The 19,944-nt window shown below is 45.6% G+C and overlaps 1 protein-coding gene across 3 annotated transcripts in view; it reads right to left on the minus strand.

Moving 5' to 3' along the window:
* The window catches only part of EBF4 (EBF family member 4), a 67,108-nt gene that overhangs the window by 9,739 nt on the left and 37,425 nt on the right, over positions 1-19,944 (minus strand). For 2 of the 3 annotated variants that reach the window (XR_005213052.1, XM_037811419.1), the window contains exons 8-10: positions 1,179-1,299; positions 276-393; positions 43-176 (exon numbers count right to left, since the gene is read on the minus strand). Coding sequence is in view for 2 of the 3 variants with exons in the window: in XM_037811419.1 (XP_037667347.1) it covers positions 43-176; positions 276-393; positions 1,179-1,299 (373 nt within the window). In the remaining variant the exon portion in view is untranslated. The remainder of the gene's footprint in view (positions 1-42; positions 177-275; positions 394-1,178; positions 1,300-19,944) is intronic. The other variant, XM_037811418.1, reaches the window with a different exon arrangement.

Below are 19,944 nucleotides of genomic sequence, written 5' to 3' on the forward strand. Positions count from 1 at the left end.
GGAGGGCTCAGCCCCGAGGGAGACTGGCGGGGGGTGGCCCACCTCGCTCCACACGAGCACGTTCCCGAACACGACCTGTAGCCCGTCGAAGAAATTGTCACCGATGACAATGACGGTGGCGCCGCCCGTGGTCCAGCCCTCCCCGGGGCTGATGGCTTTGATGCAGGGAGTGGCAGCTGGGAGGCAGGAGAAAAGCCAGGTCAGGGGACCGCGCCGAGGTCAGGACTGGGGGCTGGCTGGGCCCGCGGCGGCCGTGACTGGGCCGGGGTCCTGACCTTCGGAGGGGTCCAGGCGGCGTGCCCTGCGGCCATGCTTGGAGTTGTTGTGCACAAACATGTTGTCGGACACGGCCAGCACGTGTCCATCCACGCTCACCGTCGTGGACACCACCACCTGCGGGGAGAGCCGAGGCCAGCCTGGCTGACGCCCTCGGGCGCTCCCGGCTTGGGCTGTTGCCGGGAACCAGCACCGGAGGGCGGTAGGTGGATGCTGGAATTCCGGGTCCCTGGGGAGGCCTCAGCCCCTCAAGGGCTGGTGACCCCGAGGCGGTGGCAAGGGGCCAGAGGAACTCACTCTCAGGAGCTAGAAAAATCAAGAACCCTGAAAAAAAAACTCTGGCTTTTTGGGAAAAAAAGTGGCTACTATTTTTGCACACACAAGTGTCCCAGGCTCTATCCCTAGAGCTCCAAGGCAAGAAGGGGATTTTAGGCAAGTGGGAATTAGGGTCTGGATGGGGTGGAGGGGGAGCGGGGTGGGGGGCAGCATCAGCCTGAGGACCCTTTAGCAGGACCCCCCACCCTGTTCTGGGAGAAGTTGGGGGCTGCCTCCTTCTCCCTCCTCTGCACTGAGAGAGGTATAAAGGTTGGGGAAGTGCTAAGGGCAGCTGCTCTCGGCTTCACGCTATGCAAATTACCTGGGTCGTTAATCATGTAAAAATGTCACAATTAGCATCTTCTTAAGTGGGACTCTAATGAAGCCTCCCTCGGCAGCCAGCATAAGTTGTGAAGGAGCCGCCCCACCCCCAGCGGGCAGTAGACCCTGGAGGCACAGGGCAGGGCAGAGATCTGCCCTGGGGGCCCTGCCCTGGGTGGCGGGGCCACAGCCTGCCCTCCACTCCCCCTCCCCTCCCCTGTCAAGAAAGGGCTGGTTTGCTGGGGGAGCCCTCATCCCAGGCCCACCTGGAAGCGGCGCATGTCCCGGGGATTCCCCGCATTCTTTAGGCAGTTCTGGTTGCATTTGAGGAAGAACTTGAGGAAGAACCTGCAACAGTGTGTCGGTGGGCTCAAGGGTCTGGGAGTTCTGGAAACAGATGAAGATCCAACGGCTCCCCGCCACGCCCCTTCCCAGGAGGGTGACCGCTCTCTGCCCGCTCATGCACAGGTACACACCCCCTATTCCCATCACCAGCTCACATACACAGCGTGCCTGCTGTGCTCAGAGTAGACCTGTCACACCCTGATGACCTCGCCACACAGACTATAACTGCCCCCCCAAAAACAAAGGTATTGCTCACACAGTGCTGATTTGTACCACAAAGTGTACACTCATCACACACACAACGGGTATTCATCATAAAGAGTATATCCATTATATACACTGCATATATGCATATACCCATTGCCCATAAATTGTACCCAACACACTGAATACCCATCATATATGCAATGTATACTCCCCATACAGCATGTACGCACTGTTACCCAAAGTCCATGTTTCATACCAGGTGTAGGTTTGTCATAGTTTATACACACCCATCAAACACATAGTACATCCAGCACATAGTATACTCCTCCCCCAGAATACACCCATTACCCACACAATTCACACTCATCCTAAAGAGTATATCCATTATGTATGCCAAATATGCCTTATATACTATTACTCACAAAATAGGCCCATCACACACAGTGTACACCCACCACACTCACAGGATACCCAGCACACTAACACATACTCCAAATACTGCATCTCCTCATCACAACTATGTATCCTAATCACACAGTGTCTATACCCTTCATGCACAATATATGCCCATCACACAAGGCATGTGTGCAGAAAGACTATGAAACACAGCGCATATCCAGGTATGCACCAATATATGTTGAACATTATTACCCAAAGGTATAGTCATCACAACACCAATACTGTACTGCCATCACACACAGGGGATCCCTCTCCCATATGCCATATGCCCCTTCCACAAGCAGACGCCATCACACACAGCAGACCTCACCACACAGCAGAACCTCTAGCACATGCTCCCTCTCCATTACACACACAGCATAAATCTAAGCACAAAGCACAAATAACCACCATATACATGCCTTATAGATAACATGACGAATATCTTTTCCACATATAATACTTGAACAAAGCACAGTATATGAGGTATGATGACAAAGTGATGAGGCTGCTTTTTAGACAAACCTGGGAACATTTGGTCCCCCAGTCCTTCCGGGCAGTTGACTAGGATGGTGGGGCCTTGGCCCTGCGGCCCCACAGTAGGTCAGTAATCATGACAGTAGTCTGGTTCTTACGCTTTTGTAAACTCAGGGTACTATCAATATCTGCCTTGGTCCCTATAGGACTCTGTGAGCATCTAGGGAGATTCCCTTTACAAACTTTAGAGTGCAGTGGTCAAGTCCACTTGACCAGGCATGCTGCACTGTGCCACTGTATGAGGTTCCTCAATTTACCATCACCTTCTGGCTTTAGACCGTACAGTTGAAAATCATTTGATTTATCAGAATTGCCTCCAAAATCTGCAATGTGAAATTCACTTTCAGAGGAAAACTTGTTATGGGCTCTGAAAACTCAGTCCCCAAAGAGGAGGTCCCCAAGCACTGAGAGGAGTGCTTGGACACCCCTGGAAAAGTGTCCCAAGAAGGCAGCCTCTCACCAGGAGCTGCAGCCATCAGGATGTCCCAGGCACCTCCCCCAGGGCCCTGCCTCTGTCCACACGGCTGACCCCTCAGCATCTGTCATACTCCCCCCACCACGGGTGTCCCTCTGGTTCCCTTTGCACAGAGACGGTACATCAGCATGCATTTCCACCCACAACTGACAGCTCCCAGAAAGTACTTTGCATCATGTAAACGTTCTGTTCACCACTACAGAGCACTCTGAAGTGCAGCTATCCCATATGACCCCAAACAGTGCACACCTCCAATGCAGACACCCCAATACCCCTTTAGATTACCCTGGAGGGCAGATACCCCATATGACCCCAAATGGTAGTCACCACAGTGTAGATATCCTATATAACCCTATAGGTCACCCCACAGTGCAAGCACCTCCAATGCTCCCAAATACTCCCTACACCCCTACAGGATACCCCATGGTACAGACACCCCTTGCACACACAGTAGTCACCCCACACATATTCCACATTTATAGGACATAGATACCCTAATCACATGCATGGCACAGACCAGTTCTTTCAAATTCAGTGTTCTTGTGCTCAGTCCTTTACACAGAATGCTCCAAAGGGTGACGTACACACTTCCCTTACATCCACACATGTGCCCACTGCACCCAAGCCCACTCCCAAGCCTATAGAAGCAAGAGGAAGGCTGCTGAGGCACAACCCCCTAAAGCCTCAGGCTGCAGTTCCCTGGCAGAGCTCCAGCTCACCCCTGGGAACCCCCTCATCGGCCTGCCCCTTCGGCCCTTCTGGAGCAGGCCTTCTCACCCTCTCCCTTTCTAGTACAGGTTCCATCTGTCCTTTGGCTCCAGCATCAATTCCCACTCCCTGTCAAGCCAGCCCTTTCTGGCCACTCTGGACTTCAGGGATCCCCACCCCCCGCATCTCCATCCTATCAACCTAAACCAGGACGTCTCCCGTTCTGAACGGCATTGCGTCACCTGCAGGGTGGTGATGAGTGAGAAGCAGGCAGCCCCAGGCCTGGGTGCTCAGTGGGGTTGTGGAGGGTCAGATCCCTTTTCCCTCCTCTCTTGTCCTCCAGCTCAGAGCGGCACACAGGAGGCGCCCTCAGTGGTGGTGCTGGTGAATCTCCCCACGTCCGGCTGGTGGGCCACAAGGCTGCACCCAGCCGGCAGCCTGCCCCATCAGAGGCTGAGCCAGTACAAAACTTCCAGGGAGCTGCTGCCACTGGTGCCCACCCTGCCAGCCTGAGCGGTATTAGGAAAATTATCCTCGACTTGAAAATAAGACAAAAAGATGAGGGTCTGTCCTTTCAAAGTCACCAGAATAGTGGTTTTCAAAGTGTGGTGCCCACACAGCAGAAGCAGCACACCCAGGAACCTGCTGGAGAGGCTGAATCCCAGGCCCCACTTTAGACCTGCTGACTCAGAAACTCTTGGGGTATTTTCACAAGCCCTCCAGGTGGGTCTGATGCCCACTAAAGTTTGAGAATCACTGCTCTAGTTCTGTCTTCTCCAAAATGGCAGCCACCAGCCCCACGTGGCTACTGAGCACTTGAAGCATGGTTAGTCCCAATTAAGATGTGCTGTGGGTATAAAACACACGTTGGATTTTGAAAACTTCAAAAAAAAGAATATAAAAGAAAAAAATAATGTAAAATATCTCATTAATAAGTTTTTTTTTTTTTTTGTATTGCTTACATGTTAAAATGATACTGTTTTGGACACACTGGGTTATATAAAATATATCATTAAAATAAATTTTACCAGTTTCTTCTTGCTTTTTTTCAATGTGGCTACTAGAAAATTTTAAATTATAGATATGGGTCATGTTACATTTATATTGGACAACGCTGTTCTAGAATGTTATGTTACAAAGTCACCTAAGAGTCATAGATTCTCTAGAGGCAAGTAACTTTGATTCATATTTACTTTTGAATGGAGCTCAGACTTTGTAAAATTAGGTGTTAATTTGCAAAAAACTGATAAGATGCAAATTATATTTGTTGTGCAGAGAAGTAAATAAACTGTGTTTGGTAGAGAAGTTAGCCCTAAAGGTTACCATGTTATTTTCCATGTTAGCTAGCTTTGTATCTAACTTTGTAATCTTATAATCAGTATTCTAGCCAGATAGATAGATAGATAGATAGATAGATATAGATAGATAAATAGATACAGATCTCCGTTTCTCTTAGACTTCTTTAAACCAGCTTTTTCATCCTGCTGGTCCTCTCGTTAATGAGTTATACACACTCAGGAACAATCTGTATGAGAATTAGGTTTTTAACATTTTGAAGATTATGCTTTGACAAGGGTGACTGGCCAGTTTCAGAACTGCTGCGTCACAAGGCCTGGAGTTGGGGGTCCTCGGCCCTGGTCTGGGAGAACCAGGAGTGGTGCCCAAACCTCTCTTGCCCCAAGAGAGCCTGTCCTCCCTGGCCCTCAGGGCGGGCTCTGTGTCCACTGATGGAGACAGACACACCTCCCATCACCCCTGGAGGTGGGGATCTAATTTGAGGATAGCAGTTTCCCCACCGGCTACGCTTTATCCCACCCCTTGGGGTTGGGGAGGACTCAGAGCGGTTGGGGAAGGATTATGCTGGAATCAGGAAAGTGGAAGCAGCAACAGCAGGTCCTCCCAGCCATGTCTGCGCAGAAGCCAGTTGCAGGAGGAACTGGGGGTCAGGAAACCTGGGGAGCGGGGCGGGGGGGGGGGGGGAGACAAATACATGTATGGGTGAGGAAACTGAGGCACTGGGCTTCCCCTGAAAGAAGAGAGCCTGGGCAGCATCTGAGTTGGTGAAGACAGGGTTCTGGGGTCCAAGACCTCCCTACAGGGTTCTGAGGCAGGAAGGAACATGTGAGGAGTCAGGGGTGTTCTCTGTGCAGCCCTCCTGCCCCTCTCCCTGTGGGTCTGTTTGGGAGGGGAGTCTGAGAAAGCACCTTTTCCCTGGCTGCGCTCTGCTACAGGAGAAGCCCACAGCCCTGGCCACCAAGAGCCCTCACAGACAGTGAGCTTTATAGGACACCCCCAAGTTAAGGTCAGAACTGTGCCCAGTGCCACCCCCAACTGGCGCCTATGAGGCTCTCTGGGGCACGCACCCCTCATCTTGGCCACAGGGAAGAGGGCAGGAACAAAGGGTGGCCAGAGAAAGATCAAGCCCCGAGAGCTGCTATTAGAATTACTGGAAGAAAGCACCATAAATACAAGCACAAAAATAAAATGCATCAGGGAGGCAATTTTGTAAAAATTTAAAAGGTGAACCTGGTCCAATCTGTTGAGCACTTAACAAGTGGCTGGCACTCTGCTGAGCTTGTCATTTGTGTTGTATGTTTAACCCTCTCACAATCCTGAGGTGGTGTGGGTCTGTGATCATCCCCACTTTACAGATGAGAAAACTGAGGGTATGCAAGAATAAGCCACACAGTCACAGAGCTAGTAAATGCCTAAGTCGGGATACGAACTTGGGTCTTCCTGAACCACTGATGCTGACAAGAGTCACGGAAGAGTCCCTCCCAGTGAGGACTCTGGGGCCAGCGCTGCCAATGCGCTGAGGCTGCTGCCCCTGCTGCTGCTGCTGCAGGACTTTGCAGCAAGCCCACAGGCTCCTTCCAAAGCAGCCCTGAGAGGCAGGCTGTGCAGGGACTAGTCTAGCTATTTTACGGGGATTTTCTCAAGATCACAAAGTCCAACAAGGTTGCAAAGGAGAGACTCAAGCCCCCTTGCTCTTAGTTTTAGGTCTTTGGCTGCTGTGTTGCTGCTCTCAGTCTGAGAAGCTTTTCACAATGATCAGTTGAGCAAGATGAGCCAAGAATTGATCACTGTTGAAGCTCAGAGGAGGTCCGTGTAGTTCATTAATCAAAAGGTTAACATTAAAGACTGTTTGAAGAGCTGTGAACAGTGGTTATCCAGCTAAGAAGACATTTAAAGGGAGTTATCTCTGCATCATACCTCTGATGCCTGTGATTTAAATGAGAGGTAAGAGCAGTTCACCTGCACGCCTACCTAACCACATTCTGAAAGCAGTCTAACTTTCCTAATCACTTCTATAAATGTGTTTTATCCCTCCCTGCAAAAACAATTCAAGATTAAATTAAAACAAACCATCCTTGTCAATGGAACATTTCCTACCACAGAAGCAAATGCTGGGTGGAATATGACTCAATGCAACTATCTGACTTGCACGCAACTTCTCAGGGGTGACTCTACTACATAAGGTATGCTCCCCTAGCACAGGGCTTTACTCAAAAGAGACCCTCAGTAGATAAGGAAAATGTGGAGGCAACTGATGTGAGTCCACTGCTAACTCTGGGCTCTGAGGGGTGGAGAGCAGAGTGGGGTGCAGTTGCCCCCGAGAAGGCAGTACACTGGCTGGTGCCCTCCCAGATCTCCCCAAGCCCCAGCTGCTGTTAGTGTTGGCTGTTGAAAGGCTCACAGCTGCCCCCCTCCCCAAGAACTGCCCTCTGGGGACATACGGTCCCCACTAGCATCCCACAGCCAACGACAGGCTGTCGTAGGGGTACAAAATCCTGACCATCTTGCCTCAAGGAGGGATCGACTCTTGTAACTCACACTCCAGAGCTTCTGGTGGGATCAGGCAGAGGCTAGACTGGCTGAGACCACTTCCTTGCTGCTTCTTCCCCTGCCCCATCTGCTCTCCTCCCTCCCTTTCTTCAGAGTGCTCCCCCAAAGAAACCACTTTCACAAGAATCCCCACCTCAGGTTCTGCTTCTAGGAACCCCATCTTTAGAAACCCAGTCCCAGAGCTAAGACTTTCACTGGCTTTTTTCTCCTCCTGGCCCCATGAGACGCTTAGGGCAGAAATTATCTTCCCACTCCCAAAGAGAAAGCTATGAGTAACCAAAAGAGCTGTACGGGGCGCCCAGGGGCTCTTTCAGCTTTCAGAGCTGTGAAGAGCAAAGAAGTGGCTGCCTAATTACAGAGCTGTCCAATGAGAACTTCTCCCAAATAACACCCACCTGACCTGTGGCTATTGAACCTTGAAATGTGGCCAGTGTGACTGAGGGAACGCAATTTTAAATTTTCTTTCATTTTTAATTAATTTAAATTCAAACCTAAATAGCCACATGTGGCTCGTGGCTATCACATCAGACCATGCAGATCTAGAAAGACAGGAGTGATATAAATGGATACCTGGGTTGCAGCAGGGTGTTCAAAACAACAGAACCTCCTGCGAAAGCCTTGGGGAAGAAAGCAGATTGGGGGCAGAGGGCAGAACACAACAAAACTGGGTTTATTTTCAAGCCCAAGGTTGGCATTGGAGCCTGAGATAGGGAAATAGGTTGAGGAATCCTTGGCTAATTTTCGCTCTGACGGGCTCACCTTCGAGCTCAGGAGCCTCAGAAGAAACAGCACTTCTTCTGGGGCTGGACCTGTGCTCTGCACTGTTTTTGTTGTCTGCTGCCCCCCAGCACAGGCAAAGAGCAGGAAAAAGATGGCTAAATCACTCACTCATTCATTCATACACCCATTTAAAAAGATTTATTAAATGCCTTCTGTGTGTTAGGCAGTGGGAATATAGAGGTGAACAAGATCTTGAGGAAATTATGGTCCAAGAGGAGAGAAAACTACAGCCTGTAAGTCAGAGTGGTGGACACACAGAGTAATTTGCCAAGTGTAATCTGCAGCAGCCATTTATTTTGCCTGTGTGTGCTTGGGCATCTGTGGTCTTGAAGGACCAGAGGCATTTCCCTCTCGGAGGAGCAGGAGACAGGGACAGTGGCAGGTACAACACACTTGCCCAGTGGTGCCTGGCAAGATCGTGAGGTGGGCAGCTGTGAGCCAGGGATCTGGGAGGTTGGCACCAAACCGGGAGGGATTTGTACCCTGTGGGTGATGGGGAGTCAGCAGGGGCACACCGTATTGGCTGTCATTAGGAAGTTATTTTGCCTCTTCGGGGAAGCAGGCACCAAGAATGGAGGCTGGAGAAGGGAAGATGAAGGAGGAAGTTGCCACAAGAGTCCAGGCCCAGCTGGGGTGGTCAGGCTGCTTCATGGTCTTGGCCTGGGGCAGCAGCCAGGGCAGAGTGTCCCCAGGGCTATGACGGCCACCTGCCAGGCCTGGACCAGCCTGATCCCCTCCAGGGGCAGAGGTGGCTGCAGTGCAGATGGGCTGGGGGACTATAAATAGCCGGGGCGCATACATTAGCATGCCAATGCACCCGCACCCCATCCTCTATGTTAATGGCCCACCAAGCGCCTGAACACCTTCTGTTCCCCTGCATGCATTTGCATGCGCAATTAGCATAATCTTGTATAATTAATGAACAGCATCAATTTTAGCTCCTAAGTAATTTGATTAACATGTTGATAGGGCACTTACTAGGCTCTCCAAGCCTCAGGGCTGGGCATGGGGCCTGAAGAGAGGGGGAGAAGGGATGGAGAAACTGCTAAGGGGCTCCCAGCTGCCCATGAAGAGTGGTGGTGACTACACTTTCCCCAGATGGGACGTGAAGGGAGGGGAGAGGGTGCGGAGAGGCTGCTGCTGGGAGGCCTCGGGGCACCCCCGGTGGAGTGGGAGACAGGCTGGAGCCCAGTTACAGTGGGTGACCTGAGCGTTATGCCCACCTGCCCTATGGGCACAGACTTACATACATGTCGCTCTGCCTGTTGCTGTTGGACTCCATAGGAGGAGCAGAGGAGGAGGCGGGATGGAGAGAAAGTGGGAGGAATAGAAGGATGGGAGGACAGACAGGCAGATGGAAGCCAAGGAGGAGAAAGGGTAGAAGTGGCAGGCCTGTCAGCAGTTAGGGGATGTAAATGAGAAAGCAGAGGTCCTGAGACTGAAGGGAAGAAGTTATGTGTCCCTTGGCACCTCCTGTTTATGAATCATGTGAGAGGCCAAGATGGGGATGACAAGGCCTGGCAAATTCCACAAGGCACCAAGCAACTCAAGGCAGAGAGAAGAGACAGAGAGGAAGTGTCGCCCCCTTCCTGTTCAGAGAAAGACCCCATTTCCAGCCCGGGACATCCCAGGGTCCCTGGCAGAGGCCCACACTCTCTCTTGCTCACTTTTGCCTATGCTCAGAGTCAGGAAGTTCTTCCTTGGCCCTAACTGAACCTCTGGTTGCTGTCTGGGCTCTGATGCACATACCCTCTAAGACGGTCAGTGGGGATGGCGTGGGGTAGGAAATGATATGGTGGCAGGCACTGTGCTGGGCACGGCAGAAACACTGTGACTTTGCCACATCCCTATCAGCTCCATTTAACACACGAGGAACCTGAAGTGAGGGAGATGAGATCTTGCTCCCACTCACAGGGCCAGACATCTCAGTTTGGCTTGAGTGGTCCAAGCCTGAATAGCACTTTGCTTTATGGAGAGAACTTATGGCTCACTAACCACCCCCACCCCACCCATTAGGGTCCCCAGGCCTCCTCCTCATGTTTACACTCCCTCTCTTCAGCTGATAGCCGCAGCATGGGGGCCACTCTGACCCCAAACCTGGCTTCCACTGTGCAGCGGTCTGCTCATAGGTCCTTGCTCTGAATTAGGAGTGGCTTGCCTCGTGACTGGCTTTCCAGCCCCTGTCACCCCAGGGCACATGGGGGAATCTCTCCTGAAACCCCTCTGCTTCTCTCTCCTTCAAATACTCCGACCTCTGAAAGGGTTGGGGGTGGGGGAAGCAAGTGCCATTTATTTGACTGGCAAGAGGGAAATCCTCAGCCCCACTACAGCCTTGGCTCAGCAAGGGAGGTTCCAGGGCCTCAAGGGAGAATGCCAAGATGATGCCTGTGGCACCAATGTGAGAGCAAAGAGACCCTGCTGAAAAGGTGGAAAGAAAGGGGCAGACACTATTGTGGCCTTTCTTTGTAGCTGAGGAGGAAATGGGGAATGTTGGCTATTGGGCTGTTTTTTATTTCCTATCATTATGTAAAGGTTTACATAATTATGTCTTGTCTCCTCAACTGCTCTGCAAGCTCCCAGAAGGCAGGAATCATTGTTCAAAAGTCTCTTTATTTTCCCCAGCATCTATCAGTGCCTGCCCCACATCAGGTGCTCATTAATTCATGATGGAATTCAAGAGTCGAAATTACTGTGACAGGATGAACTCTGGACCAAAGCTCCCAAATCACCATTTAGAGGGATCAATGCAAAATCCTGTATCAGGATGAAATATCAATTGCAGGGACAGTATTTCAAGAATTGCAGATTGAGGACCTTTGAAAATCTGTTTCTCCATAAAAGAAATAAGAACATGGGCAAAAATGATCAAGATCAACTTTTTCAGAACTCTTAAAATTAACCAAGGGTTTGCAACAATACAAGAAGCATTAATTCAAGAAAAATTGCTGAATCTCATTAAGAACAGAGAACATTGTGGTATGTTAACTTGCCCTATTCCCATACCCCTCTTCTGAGTTCTGTGATAGCCTGGGAAAACCAAGAACTGCACAACTATGGCAATTGTGAAAACTAGCAGCATAGCAACCACTGGAAGGACAGACTGGGTTTTGGACTTCTCAACAAATTGCATTCCCAGAGAACTGTCACTATCTGACCTGTCTGGCAGCTCTTTGGAAAAGCCCCATTCTCAAGGCTTGTCATTTGACCTAACTCAGAGCTCACTCAGTGGAAAAAGCCCTACCCCAGGGTGTGTGTTAAAAACAACCAGGGCAATTGTTTAACACTGCAGCTGCCTGAAGCAGCAGTACCAACTGAGGCAAACAATAGGCTGGCCAAAAAAAAAAAAAAAAAAAACTTAAAGGAAAAATTGGAGAATGAAATGTCCACAGGAGGCTTTGAAAAGCTCTAACATATTCCTTGTGATTTAGAAGGCTACACATGTCCAGAGCTGAGAATATGCTTAGAAAAGATCTGAGAAGGCCCTTATTCCTCATCTTGGCTGACCCTGAGACCCTGCCCAAGCAGGAAGTGAAGGCTAAGGCAGAGCTGTAAAACACCTGAGCATTGAAGGGATGCTCCAAAACATATGCATACAAAGTCCCTTGGTATAGGTCTGAAGACTCATTGGTTCAAGGCATTTAAGGAAATGTCTGTCCATCATGAACTGACCACTAAGCGAACTGAGCAGTAACTTCAGTGGCTACACATGACAGGGAATACAGACACTACAGAATAAGTCCCGGAAAGTCACTCTAAATAAATAAATAAATAAATAAATAAAATAAAAAACAGTAGCAACAACATCTTGAGGAGAGAAGTCTGATTTCCAGAATTGCCACACTATATTATTTAAAATATCCAGTTTTCAACAAAAACTTATGAGACTTGTGTGCAAAGAAACAGGAAAGTATGGGCCATACACAGGACAAAAAAAAAGTAGTCAATAGAAACTATGCCTGAGGAAGTTGAGATGTTGGATTTACTAGCAAAGACTTCATATTGGCTATTATAAATACATTCAAAGAACTAAAGGAAGCTGTGTCTAAGGAACTAAAGAAAAATATGAGAATGATGTCTCATCTAAAAGAAAACATCAATAAGAGACAGAAATTATAAAAAGGAATCAACTAAAAGGACAATAACTGAAATGCAAAATTTCCTAGAGCAATTCAAGAGCATATCTGAGTTGGCAGATAAAAAAAAAAAAAAATCAGTGAACTTGAAAATTGGTCAGTTGAGACTATCTGGTCCAAGGAACTGAAAGAAAAAAGAATGAAATAAAATGAGCAGAGCCTATATTAATAGGACACCAATAAGCGTTCCATATGGAAGTCCCATAAGGAGAGAAAAGAGGAAAAATGGCATTAAAAATACTTGTGGAAATAATGGCAGAACATTTCTGAAACTTGATGAAAAACATTAATCCACACATTTGAGAAACTCAGTGAACTCCAAGTAAGACGAACCTAAAGATATCCATAAATACAGACATCATAGTCAAACTGCTAAATGACAAAGACAAAGAGAGTCTCATGAAAGTAGCAAGAGAGAAGCCACTGAAATCCCCAATAAGATTAACAGCTGATATCTCTTCAGAAATCATGGAGGCCAGAAGACAGTGGAATGGCATATTTAAAGTGCTGGGAAAAAAAAAACAAAACTGTCAATCAAGAATTCTATATCCAGCAAAACTGTCAACAATGAAGCAGAAATTAAGACATTTCCAGATAACAAAAGCTAAGGGAGTTTATTACTGATAGACCTGTCCTACAAGAAATGCTAAAGGGAGTCCTTCAGCAGTTGAAAGAAAGGACAGTAGACAGTAACTTGAATCCACATGAAGAAATAAAGAGCACTGGTAAAAGTAACTAAATAGATAAATATAAGAGACAGTATGAACAATAATTATACTACTGTATTGATCGGTTTATAGTGTATACAGATGTGATTGACAATGATAGCACAAAGGAAAGGAAAGGAAATGTAGCTGTATTTGAGTTGGTATTCAACTGAATTAGATTGTTTTAAAGTAAAATGTTCATTGTAATATTGAAGGCAACCACTAAGAAAAAGAAACCTAATGTAAACTATGGAGTATAGTTAATAGCACAATTACAATATTTTTCATCAACCATAACAAAGGTACCATGCTAGTGCAAAATGTTAATAATAGGATGGACATAAGAGAATACCATATTTTTTACAAGATTTTTCTGTAAATCTGTAACTTCTTTAATTAAAATAAAAAAAATTAGTAAAAGAAACAAGGGAATTAAATGGAACACTAGGGAAAAATCTATTTAACACATAAAAAAGGCATTATTGGAGGAATAGAGGAACAAAAAAAAGACACGACATAGAAAACAAATAGATAAACGGCAGATGTAAATCCTATGTTAGTAGTAATTACATTACATGTACATGGATTAAACACTCCAATTAAAATGCAGAGATAGTCAGAATGGATAAAAAAATAATCCAACTATTTGCTGTTTACAAGAGACACATTTTGATTCAAAGATAAAAATAGACTGAAAATAAAAAGATGGAAAACGATATCTCATGCAAATAGTAACCAAAATAGAACTAGAGTAGCTATACTAATCTAACAAAAAATAGATTCAATCTCCCTAGAAACGCAGGATATGACTTCCAGGGATGAATCTGGACCTGGCATCATGGGATCGAGAACATCCTCTTGACCAAAAGGGGGATGCAAAAAGAAATGAAATAAAGCTTCAGTGGCTGAGAGATTTCAAATGGAGTCGAGGGGTCACTCTGGTGGACATTCTTACGCACTACATAGATTACACTTCTTAGGTTTTAATGTATTGGAATAGCTAGAAGTAAGTACCTGAAACTACCAAACTCCAACCCCGTAGCCTTGACTCTTGAAGACAATTGTATAACAACGTAGCTTATAAGGGATGACAGTGTGATTGTGAAAACCCTGTGGATCACACTCCTTTTCTCCAGTGTATGGATGGATGAGTAGAAAAATGGGGACAAAAACTAAATGAAAAATAAGGTGGGATGGGGGTGGGGGTGATTTGGGTGTTCTCTATTTTTTTCTTTTATTCTGATTCTGATTCTTTCTGGTATAAGGAAAATGTTCAAAAATAGATTGGGGTGATGAATGCACAACTATAAGATGGTACTGTGAACAACTAATTGTACACCATGGATGATTGCATGGTATGTGACTATATCTCAATAAAACTGAATTAAAAAAAAAAAAATAGATTCAAGACAAAAATTGTTACTAGAGACAAATAAGGATATTTTATAATTATTAAAGTATCAATCCATCAGAAAGAAATAACAATTAAAAGCATATATGCACCTAAAACAGTGCTCCAAAATACATGAACCAAAACTGACAGAATTGAAGGGATAAATAATTCAACAATAACAGTTGGAGACTTCAATGCTCTATTTTCAATGATGGACAGAACTACTAGGCAGAAGATCAACAAGGAAATAGAAGACTTCAACAACACTATAAACCAACTATACCCAGCAGATATCTATCAACAGCAGTAGGATACACATTCTTTTCAAGTGCACATAGAATCTTTTCCAGGATAGAACATACAGTAAGCCATTAAGAAGCCTCAATAAATTTATAAGGATTGAAGTCATACAAAGTATGTTTTCTGAGCACAATGGAATTAAATTAGAAACCAATAGCAGAAGTGAATATGTGAAAATTAAACAACCCACTACTAAATAACCAATAGGTCAAATAAATCACAAGTTACCTTAGAATATACTTTGAGATAAAAGAAAATGAAATCACTATATACCAAAACGTATGAGACGCAGCTGAAGTAGTTGTAAATGCCTATAGAAAAAAGAAGAAAGATCTTACATCAATAAACTAACTTTCCACCTTAAGAAACATGAAAAAGAAGAGAAAACTAAACCCAAAACAATCGGTAGGAAGAAAATAATAAAGATTAGAGCAAAAATAAATGAAATAGAGACTAAAAAAAAAGAAAAAAATCAGTGAAACAATTTTTTTAAAAGATCGACAAAATAGATAAATATTTAGACTGTTGAAGGAAAAAAGGAAAAGACTCAAGTCAATGAAATCAAGAATGAAAGAGGGATCATCACAACTGACCTTATGTCAACGAAAGATTATAAGGGAATACTATGAACAATGGATGCCAACAAATTAGATAACCTAAATGAAATGGACAAATTCCTGGAAAGACACAAAATCCCATAAACAACTCAAGAAGAAATAAAAAAAATCAGAATAGATCTATAAGAAGCAAAAAGATTGAGTTAGTGATTTTAAAACTTCCAAATTCACATTCTACCAAATGTTCAAGAGGAATTAATACTAATCCTTTACAGACTCTTCAAAAACCTAGAAGTTGGGCCCTTACCTCATACCATATACAAATATTAACTCACAGTGAATCATAGGTCTAAATTCAAACTATAAAAATCTCAAGAGAAAACATAGGAGTAAATCTTTATGATCTTGGATTAGGCAGTGCCTTCTTAGATAAGAGACCTGAAACACAAGCAACCAAAGGAAAAATAGGTCAACTGACTTCAACAAAACTAAAAGCATTTGTATTTCAAAGGATGCTATAAAGCCAATGAAAGACAACCCAGAGAATGAGAGAAAATATTTGCAAATCACATATCTTATAAAAATCCAGTATCCATAATATATCAAAAATCTTACAATTCATCAATACAAAGGCAAATAATCCAATTTAAAAATGGGTAAAGGATTTGAACAGACATTACTGCATGGAGATGTACAAATGGCCAATAAGCACATGATGTGATGCTCAACATCATTAGTCATCAGGGAAATGCAAATCAAAACCGCAATAAGACTACTTTGCACCCACTATGATGATTTTAATAAAAAGATGGACAATAACAAGTGTTGGCAAGGATGTGGAGAAACAGGGACACTCCTACATTGCTAGTGGGAGTGTAACATGGTATAGCTGCTTTGGAAATCCATTTGGCAGATCCTCAAAAGGTTAAACAGAGCTACCAAATGACCCAAGAGAACTGTAAATGCATGTCCACACAAAACCCTGTAGACAAACATCCATAGCAGCATTATCCATAATAGTCAAATGGTAGAAGCAGCCCAAATGTCCATCAACGGATGAACTGATAAATAAAATGTATATCATACACTGGAATATTATTTGGAATGAGAAGGAATGCAGTTTGCATACATGGTACAAAATGTGTGAAATTTGAATTCATTATGCTACATGAAAAAAGCCAGTTACAAAAGACTTCTTACTGTAGGATGCCATTTATATGAAATGTCCATAATAGCCAAATCCAAATGACCATAATAGTGGTTGTCATTGACTGGGGGTAGGGAGGGGGGAATGAGCAGCGGCTACTAATAGTTATGGGGCTTTCTTTTTGGGTTGATGAAAATGTTCTAAAATTAGAAACTGTTGATAGTTGCACAACCCTGTGTACATACTAAAAATAATTTAATTGTACACCTTAGAAGAATGAATTTTACAGCATGTGAATTATATCTTGAAAACTATTTTTAAAAAATTAATTGCAATATACAGGCAGGTGTTCCTGAGATTGCGGTGGTAGAGAAATTAGATATTTTAGTAGACTCAAGTTTGGTAGGGGCCAAAACCGGCATGCAACTGGTAAAGAAGCCAAAGTCTCTATGTGTATGTTGAAGCCCCACTCGACATGAAGTGGCAGGTGGAAGGTGAGCACACAGGGTTTTAGCTCCATTTCTAAGAATTTACCCTTCACATCCACACAAACACAAAGCTGTTAAGATCACAAGCAGAGGAAGGCCTGGGCTCTGTTCCAGCTCCCCATTCTAAAAGTGATACTATAGATATCTAGGAACCACAGATAGGGAAAAGCTTGGTTTGTTTGCAGGAAGAGAGATAGTGAGGGTAGCCAGGCAAAAGGTGCTGTGGCAGAGACTGCTCACTGGCCGCCCACCCCTCACCCCGGGCATCCATCTTCTTCTCTTTCTTCTGGGCCAAGGGCCGCCCATTCAGAGCCTACCTTTCCCAGCTTCCCTTGCAGACAGGTATGGTCATGTGACTAAGCACTGGCCAAGGGCAGGAGCAGAAGTAAAGTGTGACCGTAGGTCATGCCCTTATAAAGAAGTTGCTTGTCCTGTTTCTTCTATCCCTCTTTGGTGTCTTTGAACCTGCTTGGACCATGCAGATGAGGAAATCACCCTAGGGGAGAGCTGAAGACAGACAGCCTGCTCCCGGGTGTCTCTGTGAAGAGCTACTCTGAACGGACCACCTCTTGACTATTTTGTGAGAGAGAAATATTCAAATATCTTATTTAAGCCACTGCATTTGAGGATTCTTTCTTACAGTAGAAACCCTACTTCATACAGTGCCATAAAATAGTGGGCAGGGTGGGAGCGAGAGGGAAGGGACCTTATGACCGGAGCACTGACTAAGGGGAAGGTAGAGCAGTGGCCTGGGGAAAGGAGAGAGAGCTTTCTAGCAGAAGAACTGCCACTCAGCTGGCAGGCTCCCCGTGTGTCCCTTTCCAGAGAGTGAACAAGCAAGCTTTGGCACGCTCGAAGGGACAGGCTGGGAAAGTGCTTCTGGAGTGCCTTCTGGTGTGTGCTCATGAGTTGCTCAGGTGGTCATGGGGACAGCAGAGCCCCCAGAGCTTGCCTCAGGTGATTTACTGGCTTGAAAATTATTTGTGTAGGGAAGTTGACGCTGCCTCATCCCAATCCCCCCCACTGGATGGAGTGGGTTGAATGGTGGCCCCAAAAGATATGCCCACATCCGAGAACCTGCAAATGTGGCATTATTTGGAAAAAACGTCTTTGCAAATGTAATCTAGTTAAGGATCTTGAGATGAGATCATCCTGGATTACCCAGGTGGGCTCAGATCCAATGACAAGGGTCCTTAAAAGAGTGGGGCAGAACGGGATGAGAAAGACATGAGAGGAGGAGTCAACATGAAGACAAAGTCAGAAATTGGACTAAAGTGGCCACAAGGAATGCCGGCAGCCACCAGAAGCTGGAAGAGGCAAGGCAGGATTCTTCCCTAGATCCTGGAGGGACTTCCAGCCTCTAGAATGGCGAAAACATACATTGCTCTTGTTTTAAGCCATCCAGTTTGTGGTGATTTGTAAGGGCAGCCCTTAGAAACTAAGATCCAGTCCAGTGCTTGCATCTCCCAGCTGCAAACCGCCCTTAGCAGACAGAGAGCCACCGCACCTGGAAGTGCCCTTCAGGGGTGCCCCAAAGGAGTGGCCTGCAGCCTAGGGCTGACTTGTTCTCACAGAGGTACAAAAGGCTAGCTCCCTTGCTGCAGGGTGGGATCACCGCTCCAGAGCTTCCTACAGGATCAGATGGAGGCAGGACTCCAGCTGAACCCACATCCTTGCTTAGTTCCTTCCCCTGGCTCATCCTGCTGCCCCTGTACTGAAAGTTCTTCCTCAATAAATCCCTTGCACAAGAATCCCCATCTCGGGCTCTGCTTCTAGGAAGACAACAGGTTTACAAATAGTAACAACCACTACTTACATTTGTGTGGCTGGATGTGAAAATGGGACTCATTTTGTCTTGCTTTCAGCTGAGGCCTCAAAGTTACGTACAGTAGAGTAGCTGCTGGATCACTTATGATGTACCTGCTAACAGACTGTGGAATGGGTTTTGTGACCTTGTGATCGTCATCTATCTTTAGGGTGTAAAACAGGAACTGTCTTGGATGGAGCTCTTGGGGCGTTGCAGCGGCTCCCTTTTCCATAGGGGAAGCTGTGGCATGCTTCAGTCTCACTTCGGGCTAGCGGGGGAGCTTTGGAAGAACTGCTTGGAGAAGTTGACAAAAGTCTCTAGGTTTTGAAGAGCAGAGAAAATGGTACCCAACTCATACCTGTGAAGTCTAATAGTAAGTGGCAGGGGCTGGGTAAGCTTGTCCTGGGCAGCAGAGCAGAGACAGGAGTTGGTGGTGGTGCTAGTGGTGGGGCTTGGGAACCAGCTGCTCTCCAGACTTTATTAGGGCTGAGATCTGCCCTTTTTTGTCCTTTAGCCAGATCTGGACTCTTGGAGGGAAGCTGACTGCAAACTGTTATATAAATGCCCCCCCAAAGGGAATGAGGAGGTTCTAAATCAGGAATTTTTATCCCTTTTTGGTGCCATGGCCCCCACTGGCATTCTGGTATTGGATCCTTTCTCAGAATACTGTTCCAAATGTACAAATAAAATACTTAGGATTATAAAGGAAACCAATTATACTGAAATACAGTTATCAAGCAATTTTTTAAAAATTATGATATGGCTATAAACACTTCTTTATGAATTCATTTAGCAGCAGTGCTAGTAACTATAGTAATTTTGAAGGAGCAGTGAGTCTAATAATATTTCAAAGTACTTGCAACAGGTCTATCATGTTATGAAAAACACCTATTCTGGTGACAGAATTGCATGTAGTGCTGATACTCCTGTGATCTGTTTCAGATTCTTATTATTGAAGGAAATGTGAAACATTAGCTAAAGGTTCCCTTAACTAAAAGTTGGCTAAAATAAAGATAAATTTTCCTATCCAAGTTTGTGGACCTCTGAATTCTATCCAGGGAATTTTTTAGGCTTCAGGATAGGCACCCCAGCCATGGATGAACAGGTGGGTGTAGAAGCTGAGGGGGACAGAAGAGGCCATGAGAGGGGGGGCCCTAGAGGGGG

Source organism: Choloepus didactylus, chromosome 19, assembly GCF_015220235.1.
Source record: "Choloepus didactylus isolate mChoDid1 chromosome 19, mChoDid1.pri, whole genome shotgun sequence".
NCBI lineage: Eukaryota > Metazoa > Chordata > Mammalia > Pilosa > Megalonychidae > Choloepus > Choloepus didactylus.